This window comes from Abramis brama, assembly GCF_963993115.1.
Source record: "Abramis brama genome assembly, chromosome: 11".
Taxonomy (NCBI): Eukaryota; Metazoa; Chordata; class Actinopteri; order Cypriniformes; family Leuciscidae; genus Abramis; species Abramis brama.
In genome coordinates, this window is record NC_139973.1 from 20,242,276 (window position 1) to 20,259,259 (window position 16,984).

Below are 16,984 nucleotides of genomic sequence, written 5' to 3' on the forward strand. Positions count from 1 at the left end.
TGCAATCAGTTTTGCAGATATTTATTCAACATTTAAAACAAACCCATTTTTGAGGTCTTTTCAGTTTCACATCAAATGTTAATATTTGGCATAATTGTTTGACAAAAAACCCCCCCAAAAGTTTGACCGGAGTGGACGAGCATTTGCATCAAAAGAGCAAAGTTTTATTTTTGGTGAGTGAGTGGATTTTGTCGTCAAACAATATACTGAAGGCTATTTTGCCAACTGCCTTTAAATACCAAAGACAAATAATCTTGAATATAATCTTGAACACCAGATTGTTGTTAACACATACAGGAAAGAACTTATGAGGAAAGAAAAAGATTGCCGTCAAGCGATTAAAAAAAAATTAACTCCTTAATCATAATTTTTTCTGTAATTAATCGTGATTAATCACACCTAAAATTAAAGTTTTTCATATATTTTTAAATTGTAATAACTTAACATTTAATCTCTGAATTAATGTACAAACAACATAAAGACAGTATATTTAAAATATTTGATCTAACAGGTAGGAAATATCCAGAACTTGAATAAAGTTATCAAACACTTTATAGTCTTCACTGCATATATACAACATTTATATTAAAGCTACTAAAGTTATATAGTTAAGAGCACTGAGTGATTTTCTCTTTTTCTTTTGTTCTTTGATTAACATTAATGACAGACTGCAGCAGGTTTATTAGGCTGCTGTCACTTTAAGACCTGACGCATATGACGCGGAGCTGACACGTCCTATTTTCTCACAACTCTTTACATCCATTTAAGACTTTAACTAATTTAAGACTGTGCTTACGAGAATACTCGACTCATTTTGTGTGGTTTTTGTCTGTTCAGGCGCTAAAGAAGACTCAATATGGCTGGCGCGCTGTACCGCACTGAGTCCTCTTTTATGTCTTATCGTGCTTGAATGATTTAAAAGCATTTGCATGAATAAGAGCGTGGTCATGTAATGTAAAGCTAGCTAAAGGATGACGGAAAAACGGATGCTATGTTAATTGTGTTAAATATTTTTAACGCGTTAAACTGGAAAAAATAATTGCATGCGTTAACACGTTCATTTTGAACAAAACAAAAACTTGCAAGGGTTGGGTCAAGCAATTTATTTGACTTGCAGTAAAATAAATGTGCTAGACACCAGACAAAAGCAGATTATGCTGTTTATACTCACTCGCACCGAATCATTTCTGTTTTTCTCAATACCTCAAAACATACAGTATGTGAAAAAAAATAAACTGTGCAAACCAGCAAAAAATCTATTTTACAAAAATTTCTGAAGGTTTCTTCACAAAAGTAAGTAAATATTATTGCTGTGATTTAAATAGCTGGCAATAGGCAAGAGTCTCAAGCTCATTTGCCTATCTTGCATACTATATTTCTCTAGTCAAGTCAAGTCATCTTCATTTATATAGTGCTTTTAACAATATAGATTGTTCCAAAGCAGCTTTACATTGATAATAGGAAATTAATGAATTTCTAGCTGAGCTGTTTGTGATTGCCAAATGGCAGACCAACTGAAAAGTATTTGCACCCTGTATTGTACCAACAAATATTGGACTTTGCTCTTGGTATATTAGACTGTTCATCAACAATTTGTTCGTTTCACATTTGGGGCCCTATTTTAACGATCTGAAACGCAAGTGTCAAAGCGCAAAGCGCAAGTAACTTTGTGGGCGGGTCTTGGCGCTGTTGCTATTTTCCCAGCGGGATAAATGACTCTTGCGCCAGGCGCAAATCTAAAATGGGTTGGTCTGAAGTAGCTTCATTATTCATAGGTGTGGTTTGGGCGTAACGTGAAATAAACCAATCAGAGCGTCATCTCACATTCCCTTTAAGAGCAGACGCGCTTTGTTCTAAAGCGGATTCCTATTATAACGGCGTATTTGCCAGACGTGCGCCAGGAGCGGTTCACAGCCAAGGAGAGCAACGCTCTCGTCAGGGACGTTGGGGATGGAGAAACCCACCCAAATTAACTTCGGTTAAAAAGGTGTATGATAATTTGGGTAAATGTGTAAGCTAGATGTATGCTTTTATAATAAATTGTCTATCTATCTATCTATCTATCTATCTATCTATCTATCTATCTATCTATCTATCATAATAATGTATGATTTGCAAAAATGAAAACTGCTGCTTCTGTGTAGATGAGAGAATCAAAGTGTATGCGCGTTGTGCACACGCTACATTGATTATGGCCAAGCATGCGCCCTTAAAATAGCATCTGAATAACATGCGCAACGCGCCACTGACTTTAAACTATTTTTTCCTGGTTAGTGGCGCAATTGTTTTCTAAACCTGCAAAATAGCATGAAGGAACGTTTGCGCCGGAACACGCCTCCTTTTTTGCGCTGAACCGCCCAGGGAGCGCAAGTTCATTCCCTAGTTTAGCGACGTGCTTCTGTGGAGGGAAAAGCGCGCTTTGCGCGGGTGCAAAATAGGAATGATACATGCGTCAGTGTAAAAAGTCAATTGCGCTGGGTGCAAGATAGGGCCCTTGGTGTGAAAGGACCTCTAGACAAGTGCAAAAAAGATTGATTTGAATGAAAAATTCTTTCCATCTTTAGATTGTGGTGGCCATGAAAAAAATATTTCCAATAAAATCGTTCCTGTATTTTACTCTAATTTTGTACTGGTAACAGAGATTCCAAAGATTCTTTGATTGACAAAACAATGAAATCTTTGACCTTTAATAATTTCGTACCATCACCATTACTTAATTACCCAACTCTGTAATTTAATTCTGTTTGCTCTAAACTCAGTGCACTGCGGTAATCCAGCTCAGGGAGGCGTGTGAATGTAGGTCGGGATTTTTCCAGTGCCTCAGACACAGAAAGAGAGAGACTGTGTGTGTGTGTGTGTTGTTTCTCTGATGTGTTGCCGTCGCCTCGGCTGCGGGTAGGAGGGTGAAGAATCACGCATCAGGATCTGATGGTATAAGACCAGCGCAGTACTGCTGCTTTCAGTTCAGATCCAGTCCAGCATCAGCTGAACCTACTGTCCTTGTGTTACTAACCTAGATCATTGGGAGATTCAATCCAAAAATAACAATTATTTTGTTGCACACATATTTTTAGCATGACTATTTATCAATATTTGGGCTGCTCTTTGTTATACTGACACAAATTAATGCTGATACACTCCAAAAAGGAGAAGACGACACAATAAAAGTGCTACGACTTGTGCACTATATTCCAAGTCTTCTAAAGCTGTACAATAGCTTTGTGAGAGGAACGTTGTTTTTTACTGATAACTGCATTTGTATGTCAGTAGGAATTGCTAGGAAATAATTTTTGACTGTTGCTTATTAGTATAGGATTTTAAAGAATGAATGAAAACAGCGTACGCTCATGGATGTGCGTTTCAATCCACAGATGGGTTGCTGAGCATTTCGTGAAGTGCTGGTCAGAAAGGAATTTTGCCCTCCTCCCTCCAGAACTACAGAAAGATTGCCTTAATACAGTCAGCAAAAACATGGTGTGTAAAATATGTTTTCTATTTTGGTGGGGACTTTACACTTTGTTTGTATTTTGAGCTAACAATGATTTTTGACCCCGAATCTTACTGTAAAACTATTACTCACAATTACTTTTTTGCATTAAGACAATATTTTAGTATTTTTATACTGTATGCTGTTTTCCTCATGGGAAACAACATAGACAACAATTTTTGTTCACTGTCTCTCTGCTGCTGTCTGCAACTAATTGCTCAATAAGACATTGATGAGATGAGCTGTGGCCTCTGTTTTGAGGATGGCCATTGACTAAAGAGCAATTATAGGTCTTAATTGTGTGTGTGTGTGTGTGTGTGTGTGTGTGTGTGTGTGTGTGTGTGTGTGTGTGTGTGTGTGTGTGTGTGTGTGTGTGTGTGTGTGTGTGTGTGTGGCAAAGCCTCAAACAGCTCATTAACTTCATCCATAGTCTGGCAGTCCCCTAAATTTCTCACTCACACAGACCTAGACCTTCAGCAGCTGCCAAGTGTAGTTGTAACATTGGGTTTTCCCTCTCCTGACTTCCAGCCTTGATGTAAACCACTGCTGAGGCATATTGGATTACACTCGGAAATTTGCAGTCACTAACAGTACTGCCACTGTGTGGAAGATGGATCTATGAATGAGAATGTGTGTTTCTGATTTTCAGACGGTGCAGAGTGTCGTGTCTGTGCTGAGTGGCTGCGAGCAGCTGATCGGGAGCCTGCCGGAGGTCAAATGGGCCAAGCAGGTGCTGAGTCTGGCCAGCGAACTGCAAGAGGAGTGTCTGCAGATGATTGTCACACACCTGGCCCAGGTCACACACACCGCTGCCTTCCACGATCTCCGAAGGGTACGACCAATCGATGAAGTTTAGACGTAAGATATAAGATGTCTTGTCAGCTATGACCGTCAGACGTGTGCTGTTTCAGAGAGAGGAGTTTACACGTGACCCCACTCTTCTGAGGAAGGTGTGCATAGCTGTGCGGGAGGGTGTTACTGTGGAGAACTGCTGTGACCTCTTTACTGCTGTCAATCGGCTGAGTGGTGACCCGAGTGAGGTAGACATTATCACAGAAGACCAAGCCAATCAGGAGGAAGTGGAGGTAAACAAAACAGGACACTAAAAGCCAGCATTTCATTACAGCTCAATTAGGAAATGAATCATTTATTTAAACTGATCTTAACAGAGCCTTTTAATAAGTCATTGCAATAAAGCTGAGGTCAGTTTAACACATTAATTTAGTGTGATTTATCATATTTAATTTAATAGTAAAATGTTTATATTAATTATAAAAAGTGATACAATATATTATAATATTATTAATTATATTATATTATATTTCTCCATCGAATTGTACATGGATATTGAGACGTTATCTTTATCTAAACAAACCATGAGAGGCCATGACTAAATTGTGAATGCAGTCACAGTTAAAGGAAATTGTTAAGCTATCTTTCCATTATCTCTGACAATCACATACGATTGTTGCATTTTGGCAACTTTTCCATCACTTATTTACCAAGGTAAAATTATACTGAATGTATGATTATATCCACACATGGCAAATAACTCTGTTTAAAAGAAATAATTATAAAATAATTATTTTGGACTTAATTATTCATAATGTTTAAAGAATAACGTTTTAGTACAAAAATATTGGTACTTTTCACCTTGTTTTTATAGTTTTGATTCAAATACATCACATTAGGTTAAAACAGTCACATATGGTCTAACCGCAAAAGTTCAACTATTTCGACCCACCCGAAGCTCAAATCTGATCCAAAAATTACGTGTATTCTTATGGTCAGAGGAGTACCTGCAACCCCTTCAGCTTTGACTATATTAAAAATATACCACAGCCCCGGATGCATTATTTTATAACATGGTTACATAGTTTTCATTCAAACATTTATTTTATTAAAGTCCCCCTGTAGTCAATCATTTTATTAAAAATTATTAAATAAAAAAAATTGTCATGCCTTAAAATAGCTTGAATGAACTCTACACCCTTGCCTCATTTAGTATACGCAGTTCTATGAATATGCAAATTAGCCTCGCCTCCACTCACTCACACCAGCTCAGAGATCCACTCATTGATGATCACAAGTTGACATGATTGGTTACAAGGTAGTTGAACCAGCGATTTCAAACCGCATTTTTGAGAAAAACTTTGGTTCACTGCAGTTTTAAGGAGAAAATACAAGTGTTGACTTATGAATTTACACATTTGTCTAAGCATATTTAAAACACCATATAGACATATAAACAACATTAAAAGCTTGATTTTCACCACAGGGGGACTTTAAACAATCCAGGATCAGAAATGTCTGTTGTATTATGGTCAATATATAAAGTAAATGTGAGGAATACATTAGAATTCATCTTGTATGGATTTGCATATACAAAGATGTTTACTTTTGGATTTATTCTGGAATTACAGTATGCACATATGGTTTTACTTCTAGAATCTCATTTCCTATTGAAACAGGACATTTAAAATATGGTGGCACTTCTGTCCATTGCGTGTTACATACCATAATTGTGGTTGGATGTTTGGATTTAAGTTGTTGTAAAAGTAAAAGGGATTTGTGACATTGACTGAAAAGAACAGCCATTTCAGTTATTCATTTTTCATACTAGATTGAAGACAACTTTTTTTTTAAGTTAGGATAACATGCACTAATAAATATATGCATTAAAATGTACATGTACATTTTTATTTGAATCTTTTAACTGAAGCAGTGTTGTAGTTATTAATATACTTGATGAATAGATCGCATATGCTTCATCAAGCAAGCACTTTCCCGTGTGTTTAATGTACAAAGTGCTTCATTTGATCCTGGGATTTAAACTCACTATAATGTACGTGGCCAGGCCTGGGCCGGATTACAGTAAAGTGACACTACAAATAGAAAAGCTCATAGTAAACAACCTCCCCTCTCATGCATGCTTATGGTCTCGCTCTGTCATTTTATGTTTTTCTTTATTTCTCTCTGGCCATCACTGTCGCTTCCTGTCTCTTTGTGATTTAATTCACATCCCAGGGGAAATAGCAGAATGGATTAGTCTGAGAAAGACCAAGAGTCATGGGTGTGGCCATGTCTAATCTGGCTCTATGTCCATTATAGCGGGAAGCAGGGAGGGGCAAGGCGAGAAATGAATTGCGGATGGAAAGACTGAGGCAGGATCTGAAAAATACAGAGGTTCTTTTTTTTTAATGAACATTCGATGCAGAAGGCGTGAACACAAGCCTCTGCTATTGACATCATCCATTTAGCTGGAGAGGATCCTGTTAACTGTAGAGGGAGGCAACGGCAATCGTTGCCAAGACAACCAGCCTTTGAAGCAGCTGCGGATTCGCTCCTCTTCTCCTGCTGTTGTATCCACCCTCCCTCCTTCGCTCTCTCTCTTTCTCTGACTGACTCGCTCACCCTCTCTCACTCATTCTGTCCCTCTGGTAGCCATTCAGGCGTGAGCTGTGTTTGCTGCGCACGAGGCTCTGGACCTTCCTGTTTCAGTCCTTCTTTGCAGTGCGGCACACTCAAGGATGGGACACTCTACAACCCAGATATCGGGAAAAAATACTTGCAGGTAAGGAGGCGAATGAGAAAAGGTAAGACTTTAGCAATAGCAAAGGAAAGAGGAATGGAAATTAAATGTAAATAATGTGAAGTACAGAATAAATCAGAGGAGAAAAGAAGAACATAAGGCAGCAGTCAGACTGCGCTTGTGTGGAGGAGGAAGGGAGTGTTAATTTATTTATTTATTTATTTTAATGGTCCAGTGCAGTGATGAAGAGCCCTCCTTTGCATAGATAGTGGGTAGCCAGTGCTGGTGAGAGAAGCCCTGCTGGATAACCTCCAGCACCTGTCAGTCCATCAACACAGCCATCATAACGGATCTTTTTAATATGATCCTGTGATGCTTTGAGCAGTAAGGCTAGAATACTCCAAACACATCAAAACATTATTTCCAGAGGGGGCTGGGGAATGGGGTCCACAATTAGATACAATGGATTTTGTGTTGTTCTATTCTTCAAATGGAAACATATATGCTTGTGCATAAATTATGCATTGCTTTGGGTGTCAAGATCATGCTTACATTCTGCTTTCTAAAGATTCCACCACATATGCAAATGTGGTGCCTCATATGCAAAGCATTCGCTGTGCAACAACGAACACAAACACTCAAGCTGCATTCCTTCACAGGAGATATTTGATCCATGATTTGGACTGTTTTCTGGCATGACAGCAGTGAAATCAGAGCTCAATTGTATTGCTGGGACGAAAGGCTAGATCTTTGTTTTTTTTATGGTGATATTAAGGATGCTGTGAGATGATCAAAGGCTAGATCTGCGCTGTCTCTATCTGAGATGAAGGAGTAGGAAATCAGTGGCTCTCTGCAGAGCTGCACTGCCTATTTTACTGATTGGGGTTGTGACTGATTGTAAGTGTGCAAGTATGTGCGTGTCTGATTGAGGAAATGTTTAGCAAATGTTGATTATGCAGGAGTGGATGTTCTAATTAAACTGAAGCTGTCTGTAATCTAAAATTAGTTTTTATTTTCTTCCTCCCTCCGCCAACCCTCTCAGCTGCTCTTGATAAAGGAGACTGCAGAAGGCTTGGAAAAAAACCTGTGCTCACCAGCTCTCAGGTGATCTTTTATTCTGTTACTTATTTTGGTGAAACTGTGAGAAATGTTTGGCTATAGACAGATAAATTGTCCCAGGTTGATTAATCAGCCAATATTTAATCATTTTGAGATTGTCTGCATCAACCAATATACAGATTTTTTTTTCTTTAGTAAATGTATACAAATAAATTCAACAAATGATATTGTGTATTCAGTCGTATTATTTCAGCCAACCTACTTTCTAGATATCTGTATCAGCATCAGCCATTAAAAAAACAATATCGGTTGACCACTTAAAATAATGTGATTTGCTGTGAGTTCTGATTTTGTAAGGTTTTCTTTTACTGATAGACAAGCTGATTAAACTGACATTAAATGGGTGTTAGATGAGTGCGGCTAGACTTACCTGTGAGCTCACCTGCACACCTTAAGGTTGATTCAGGGAATCTGTGCTGCAGAATTGCTGATCCTGAAAACATAGTTGGATAGGATTTGAGAATGGTGTTCTTTAAGAGGATGTGAATATCTGTTTATTTTTTTATTTTATTTTTTTGATCTTATTATTGAGCTATAATAAATAAATAAAAACAATATGTGTATATGACCTAAGTGAGATGGATACAAAGAACTTGGGCTAAAGAAACAGCTGTCCTTCAGTTATGATTTTCTTTGACTTGCAAGAATGCTTTTTAGCCTTTAATCCAAAGTTCATGGTATAGTGCTTTGTTCCTATATGTCTGAGATTACTATCAAATGGGTTGCTGATCTGATTAATATTGTACAAAGCCATCATAGTCTTTCATTCTCTCTCCATATCTCTCACTGCAACAGAAACCTACAAAATGCCTCTCGGGCACTTCATCTCCATGTGATAGCCCTACTCATCATCCCATTAAGGTATCACAGGGTCCACGTGCTTCCCCTGCAAGATCTGTAGCTGCAGCATCAGGCACCATGAAGTCTGATGCTCTAGGGCCAACAGCTCACACGGTTCCTTCTGGGAAAACAAAATCTAGTAACAACACCTCACTTGGAAGCAAGAATGATAAAATTAAGCCAACTCACACGCCAGCTAAAACCAAGACTTCATCTACTGTTAAACCAGTGTTGAATGGCACTGGTGGTTGTGCTCCTCGGGAGAATTCCTCCACTTCAGGTGCCCGTGGTTCACCTACAGGGAAGATGGTGTTGGACAGGAAGCCAAACCCAGGAGCAAGGCCAAAGTCTTCCTCTGCTGGGTCTGATCTCTCAACAGGCCATGCTAAAGGAGGAAAATTGCAGAAGAACACAATGTCAGGGAAAGATCTGCCTCAGGAATCAGCCAGTAATGCTCAGATTACTCCATCTAACTCTGGCAGCACCTCACCAGACAACAGCGCTGGGAGTCCTCGCAACAATGGCCACAGTACACCAACAGGTGAATTTACCTTCATACCACACACGTCCCTTAATGATACTCTACTTCATCTCGAGCTAGTCCCTTTTTTTACTGTGAAGAGTGGAGGCTTCCAGCAAAAATGTTTTTGGCTTTGCTTCCAGCAAAGTCAGATTTAGTAAAACTGTTAAGCAGAAAATCAGTCCTGAAAACAGCACTATAATAAAATAAGCAAGACAGAGCTTTAGGTCCATGGAAGTCAAGAAGCTATCCTTAGTTTCTCAGGTTACCCCCAATTGCTTACTCTTCTGTCACTGTAAGTAAAAAGCTACAGTATATATGTGTAAAAGTATGTGTGCCTTTAATAAAAGTTAGAAAATTAGAATGGGAAAGGAAGGATAGAGAGAGAAGGAATTGTCTAAAGTTCTGAATCTTGAAATCCAGGGGTATCTCTCCCCTTTTCTTTGCTCATTAGCTAGTGTTTGCCTGGTACTGCCTCCCCTGTGAGTCAGAGAGTCTGTGCTCAGCAGAGTAGGTTTTAGCTGGGTATGCCAGAGTTAGCTTGTCATTAAGCTGCTTAGCACTTCTAAAATTGTACATGCCTGTTACCTTGCTCACAGTTCTTAAGGAATGTGGGTTTAGATAGCACAGGGATACTGCAGGATATGCCAGTGTACTATGAGGTACAACAAATATCAAAACTTAATACATTTGAAATAAACATAATACATTTTCTTGAGTAGACCGTGTTGAGAACAGGATTGTAATTGATAATGATCTGTTTAATTAGATTAATAGGCTATACATTAAAATATACACACAAATGTTTTATATGATGTACTTCTAAATACTAAATAACTACATTCTATGTTGTCATTATGCAATGTCATTTATAAAAACATTGTTGTGTTGTTATAAAGACTGAATAATCATTTTACATTGTAGGTCTCAGGTCAAAACTTCAAGCCAAGGCAACAACAAAATCTCCTCTGACCAAACCTGCCCAAAAAACAGACACTGAAAAGACTAGCAGGTGAGTTGTTCTATGAACGCAACCAGCCTGCAATCCTTACACTTTTTTTTACTATGTCAATTTCTTCCAGTTGATAGTCAATCTTTGGTCCTTCATTGTGTTGCTACAGCCCCACTAATAAATCAAGCAAGACTAAACCTGCCACAACTAGCCGTGCAGTACCTGTAATTCCTGCATCCCGCTCAGATCCAAAGAGCAAGAGCACTGTGTCAGGCCTTTCAGAGAACCACGGTAAGAAACAGTCAGGTTTCAGAATGGATCTAATGGTAAACTGTTATTAACACTAATGGGAGTCTTTTCTGTTCCCTCTTTTAAACAGCTTCATCTAGACCTGGTTCAGCCCTTAGCTCTAAAAAGCCTGCCTCCCCAAGAAAAGAGGTAGAGAAAGATATATCCAAACCTTCAGCTATTAAGAAGACAACAAAGGCCATCTCAGAATCAAGGCAAAGCATTAAAGCTTCCACATCTTCCTCTAAGCAGTCGCTTGCTGCCCCAAACAAAACGGGACCTAAACAGAAGGCTCCAGAAACACTTTCAACAAAATCATCTCTTAAATCATTTGGGGCAGTCAAAAACTCAACTCCTGCTGGCTCTAAAAAACCAGGCACTGCTGTGAAAGATTCAATATCTAGCCCCAAACACTTAAAAAAGGTTACCCCGAAGAATCCAGCTTCTACCGAAGGTAAGACAAGAAGCAAGGAAGTAGTTGCATCTTGTCTGGAGAGTTCCAAAGTTCCTTTGTCCAAGGAGCAGCATTCACTAGTCAGCCCGGCTATACTAGACCAGCCAGAAGTGGTTCCCAAGGGTATATCAGCAACTTCCACTAAGGTTCATGATATGGAGAAAAACAGTGATCCAGTGAGTAAATTATGTAACACAGAGGTGAAGACTCTAACTCCAGACATGCATACATATACTTCTCAACAGAGTGAGGTGAGTGGGAGTAAACTGGCCACAGCCCATGCCGTTCCACCCCATACCACTGGATCAGACCGGGGCCTCAATTCCATGAACTCTTCAAAGGATTTCCCTCCTGATACACCTTGCAGTCTAGGGAGCATTGAGACACCCCTAGAGGACTCGTGGAATGGGCTTCATCCCCAGGTTAGTCCAGAGTCAGAGACTGGCAGTGCCACCACTTCTTCTGATGACATAAAGCCACGGTCGGAGGATTATGATGCTGGAGGCTCACAGGATGATGACTGTTGCTCTCATGAGCGTGGCAATTCAAAGTGTGGGACCATGCGTTGCCCTGACTTTCTGGGCCGCAGCAGCAGTGACACCAGCACACCTGAGGAGCTCAAGATGTACGAGAGCGGGGCTGGACTACGTGTGGAGGTACGGCTCAGAGGACGGGAGGCAGAGACTACAAGTGAAGAAGAGGTAGGGCGTCCAAGACCACGATCGTGGATTAGAAAAGATGAAGTGCCAATGGAGGAGGAACCTTGTGAAATGGATTCCGCATTAAAAAACTTGAAGAGTGTACAGGACCACCAACTTTTCTCCACTGAGGAAGAAGAAGAAGAGGAGGAGGAGGAAGAAGAAGAGGAAGAGACTGAAGATGAAAGATCGGAAGTTGAGGTGCTACCGAGAGGAATGGCTCCCCCACTTAACGAACCTCCACAGTTTCAAGGTATTGTCAACCTCGCATTTGAAGATCCTGCGGACCAAGAGAATGAGCAACCAGAGTACCAGTCAGCTTCTAACTTCCGTCGCTCTGTTTTGCTCTCGGTGGATGAGTGTGAGGAGCTTGGATGCGAAGAAGGATGCGCCCAGACTTCGACAGGTGATGTCTTTGACAGTGAACCTCACAATTCTCAGACAGACTACTGCTCCAAGCAATCCACAAGCACAGTGATATCTAACCACCAAGAAAAGGAACAGGAGCCCAAACCTGTGGTATTCCTGACAGAGGTCCGGGGATCTCCACAGGAGAATTGTGCATATGATCAATCAGATGCCCCTGTGCAAGATAAAGACACCAGTGACGTTCCTGCTCAGGAGCGTCCTAGTCACCTGGACCTCCGGCTGGCAGAACAGTATGGCAATCTCCAGACCAAACATATAGACAGCAGGAAAGCTGACTTGCGGCTAGACTTACCTGAGCCGCAGCTGAATGTGAGCTCACCTGCACACTCTCCAGCAGGTAATGTATAATGTTAGAGCCCATCCCCCCTGACTGCAGTCTCAGAAACATCCACTCAGTTTCCCATCCTGACACATTCAACTCAAATTTCCAGACAATTCTTTTTCAATGAGGTAGATCCAGTGGGGTAAATCCTTATAGTTCATTGATTTAGAAAGTAGCACACTACTGCCTCCCTTTTTCCCTTCATTTAATCCTTTTCTTTAAATGTCATTGTTTGCTATCTAATACTTCAAAAAGCTATAAACACAACTAAAATGGCTTCTCTGAGGCTCTTTAGTAACTCAACAAACAAGTTTACAAGCTTTATTTTTACATTAATATATCGATATGCCTGTCGTGTAGAACATCTGTTATGCGGTGTGGCTGGGCAGTCTCAGTTGTACCATTGCACTTAATATATAGGCACCCAAGTTCTCAATCATTTTTGTTTGTTTGTTATTATCCATGCTGTAAGCTTCTTCCTCATAGGCCAAGTCCTTTATACGTTGACTTCTCCATAAGAGATCTTTACGCAAAAGACAAGCACCATGTGACTTGGCCTTCAAATATATAAATATATATATATATGCACAAACATACAGTGAGCTAAGCTTCCTTTTAATACTGCCCATAAAGGACCACACCTTATAGAGGCCATGATGCTTTGAATGTGTTAGATCTAGATGTTTTTTTATACTCAATATTGATGTTGAGTGTTGCTGTCTTACTTTTCAAGACTCTTGTCTGTTTAGTCATCCAAACCAGGGAATCTTGCATGCTAATGCTAGACTTTGTTATTGATTTTGTTCAAATCCCATCTATGTTTGTATCCATCTTCGTGTGTGTTATTTTTTTCTTTTATTTCTCATCCACAATTTATCAAGCCATTTGTAGTTCTGTAGTAGTAATTTTCGCAACTCTAGATTTTTACATTGTAGATTTCATTTTATTCAATGTATTTCTGTAGAATTAGTAGTTTTTTCTGTATGTTGTGTTTTTAAAGAAAAAAAAAATCTAAAAAGGTCCTCGTGTCTCTCTTTTTTCACACTTGTATTATGATTCCAATCACTGTTAATGGTTTTTTGCTTGAGTTTTTCTTGACAAGAAGCATATCTTGAGTTTGCCAGGTAAAGCAATAAGCACTCTTTTGCCAGCATGTCCCTCATATTTTCAGTGTAGCTTTAAGTTAAAAATTAAGAAACAAACTAAAAAGCTCTCGTGCTTGCTTACGTTTCAGTGTGTATATTTAAGAGAAAATGCTCAAGTTTGATCAGAACCAGAGAATTCATATATTTTGTGTGTGAACAAAACAGAAGTTATGCTGGAGATGCAATGGCTGGCAAAAACATGCCTTTTACTGTTATAGCACTTGTGAACAAAAGAGACACATTCAGTGTAGGTTTTCCTCTGTGCATCACCTTTATGGCATCTGTCCATCCTTATCCTAAATTCAGAAGTTGTTCCATGGATAACATGGAAACTTCATGGAAAGTCAAGAGTTGCTCCATGGAAAACTTTGGATTTGCACATCTGCTTAATTGTAATGCATGCGTCATTGAATCAAATCTTGATTAATGACAATTCAATTGTAAGTTATTACTGCCTAAGACAGAATATATTTTTTCATCTATTTAGTCTTTAAAATGGTTCATACTTCAAGCTTGTCTTAACTGCATCATGGAGGACACAGTTGCACTAGGGGTGATTCTGTACATCATGTGGAGCTAGAAACAACGCATGTCTTCAAGAAAATGTTGTTGTTTTTTTGTTTTTAAAGCCCACATACGGATAAAACACTTGGTCATTGTGCAGTATTGTCAATTATTTTTAGGGGACATTGATGGTTGTGACACATTGGATCAAACCTGCACACATGACCGGCGGTCGTCTAAAGCCCTGTCCCCCATTTACGAGATGGACCTGGGAGAAGCCCTCGAACAAAGAATGGATGCAGACAAGAGCAATGATCCCCAACAGGAGGAGTCCCATTGGAATGGTAAAGAAGTAGAGACAGTGGACAATGAAGTTGGAAAGTTTGCAGAGAAAGACTGGAGTCTGCTTCGACAGCTACTGTCCGACCAAGAGTCCAATCTGGGCATCATAAACTCAGTCCCAGAGGATTTAAACCTTGCACAGTACCTGATAAAGCAGACACTGTCCTTGTCTCGAGACTGCTTGAATGAACAGGATTACTTGTATCACGAAAAGGACACGTTTAAGCGCTGGGCCGAGCTTATTTCTCCACTGGAGGACTCCACCACCAGCATCACTGTGACCAGTTTCTCCCCCGAGGACGCTGCCTCTCCACAGGGCGAGTGGACTATCGTGGAGCTGGAAACGCACCACTGATGGCATCCTGGACTGGGATACAGCCAATGTTTTGATAGGACTCTTTGGATTATGGCATCATTTCCTTCTTTCTGTGCTTCTTCTTTGTTTTGGGGAGAAAGACAGATCAGTTGCAGCTTAAGTTGAGCGAAGTTACATGGCTTTTTGTACTCATTGTACAGGTACTATATGAAGGACTGGAATAATGACCTCAGTGCAGTTGTTTTGCATGTGGGCAATTTTCTAAGTTATATTGTTTACTTGATGGGTGTTGCTTGAATCTTTGTAGAATACCAAAAAATGCATTTTCTTGTTGCTCTTTTTGTCTCTGAATGATGACGCTTCTAAAATGTTTTGAACAGAGTGTAGAGAGTATGTAAGTGGTTCTGGTTTACATTTGTTGTTTTAAAACAATAAAAGCCGTGTTGTTTGAATTTTGTTGCTTTTTTCCTTGAAAGGTAATAGATTGATACATCTTATTACTTTTATCTGCCTATATCGTTTCGGATAGAAAAACAATAATTTAGTCTATTTAAATGGTGAAATGTTTTATAAATAATCATGCAATAAATCAAAGTAAATTAGATCCATTATTCTGGGTCTTTTTGACCCCAAATGACCTTTGCTACAAAAAAAAGCCTGATGTTAGTCCCTCTCAGGATGTTTCGGGGTCTCCCGACACCCCAGACAATGAAATGTGATTTTGTAACATAATGTATTTTTTTTACAACAAATATATTATCACCCACTTTATTAATGTTTTTACTCTACATTTGTGCAGTGTTGGGGGGATTTAATGTACTTAAATAATAATAGTAAATGATATTTTTTTAAATAGGATGAATGGGGAAATCTATACTTGTTTTTATATTTTTCAAACAAAAAAAACTAAATCAGCCACAACACAGAACACAAATACACAGAAGTGAAGTGGCAACCCTATAGTACATCCACAATGGGGAATGCTCGTGCTCATAAACCCACATAAACTGCTCCACCCAAAAATCAGCCATAGACATAAATTGGAAACCATAAAAAATTTATTTTGTTACATAATTTGTCAAAAACAAATGAAGAACAAATGATGAAGAACAAATGCAAACACAAAACACATATATAACACTATGTTCAGGTTTGACTTCAATGTCTCATAATTGAAAAAAAAAAAAAAAAAAGGCTAAACTTTGATGTGTATAAAAGATGTATACCCATTAGAAAATGGCAAATGAGGCATTGAGTAATGCTTTAAAGCATCTGTATTTGAAATTTCATGTTATTTTAATTTTAAAAGTGTTTGTTCTCCAGTTGATGGCAGCAATATTCCATTACACATGGCACATTGTCCATGTTATCTCCATGAATGAAAATGAGAAATGTGGATTTTTATGGTGAATTTTACATAAAAAAAATGTATACATATTTTTATCTAAAAAAAAAAAAAACATATATTTAAAAATATATTTTTATATATTTATATACATGAAAAAAAAACAAAAAACTTAAAGGACAACTCCAGTGAAAAATGAACCTAGGGGTAATTAACACATGGTTACCGAGTCGATCGTTCCCTGCGATGCGTTTTCATGAAAATCGAATGTAAAGAGTTTTATCTCTAAAAACAGATTATCTTATAACGCTAGTATATGGGGCACAGAGTAAGTAAAAGTAAATCGCTAGTTAATACCACTAACAAGGCTCAAAATAGCCTCACACTAACACGGTAGCATAATGAAGGTCCCTACATGTAAACCGAAGCATTGAGAACTTTGTTAGTGTACAGACAGTTTAATAAGAAGAGACTTTATAAAGACAGTACATTACGCGTTTACAGACAGGATCCATCTTGGAAAACAGTCTCGACTAATCGAGTCACGAACGCCGTGCTAAGTGAGCTTGTTGATAGGAATTACGTTTGTGAAATCTAACGTAGCACAGCGTTCGTGACTCGTAATGTAGGCTACCACTTGTTAGTGGTATTAACTAGCGATTTACTTTTACTTACTCTGTGCCCCATATAC

At 38.9% G+C, this 16,984-nt stretch overlaps 1 protein-coding gene across 1 annotated transcript in view; it reads left to right on the forward strand.

The window, feature by feature from the left end:
• The window catches only part of btbd8 (BTB domain containing 8), a 38,285-nt gene extending 22,885 nt beyond the window's left edge, over positions 1 to 15,400 (forward strand). The window contains exons 10-19 of the mRNA XM_084128319.1: positions 3,372 to 3,474; positions 4,137 to 4,319; positions 4,399 to 4,572; positions 6,932 to 7,061; positions 8,062 to 8,123; positions 8,934 to 9,519; positions 10,423 to 10,510; positions 10,620 to 10,741; positions 10,830 to 12,656; positions 14,470 to 15,400. Coding sequence (XP_083984445.1) covers positions 3,372 to 3,474; positions 4,137 to 4,319; positions 4,399 to 4,572; positions 6,932 to 7,061; positions 8,062 to 8,123; positions 8,934 to 9,519; positions 10,423 to 10,510; positions 10,620 to 10,741; positions 10,830 to 12,656; positions 14,470 to 14,987 — 3,793 coding nt within the window. The 3' untranslated portion in view covers positions 14,988 to 15,400. The remainder of the gene's footprint in view (positions 1 to 3,371; positions 3,475 to 4,136; positions 4,320 to 4,398; positions 4,573 to 6,931; positions 7,062 to 8,061; positions 8,124 to 8,933; positions 9,520 to 10,422; positions 10,511 to 10,619; positions 10,742 to 10,829; positions 12,657 to 14,469) is intronic.
• The last annotated feature ends 1,584 nt before the right edge of the window (positions 15,401 to 16,984 follow it).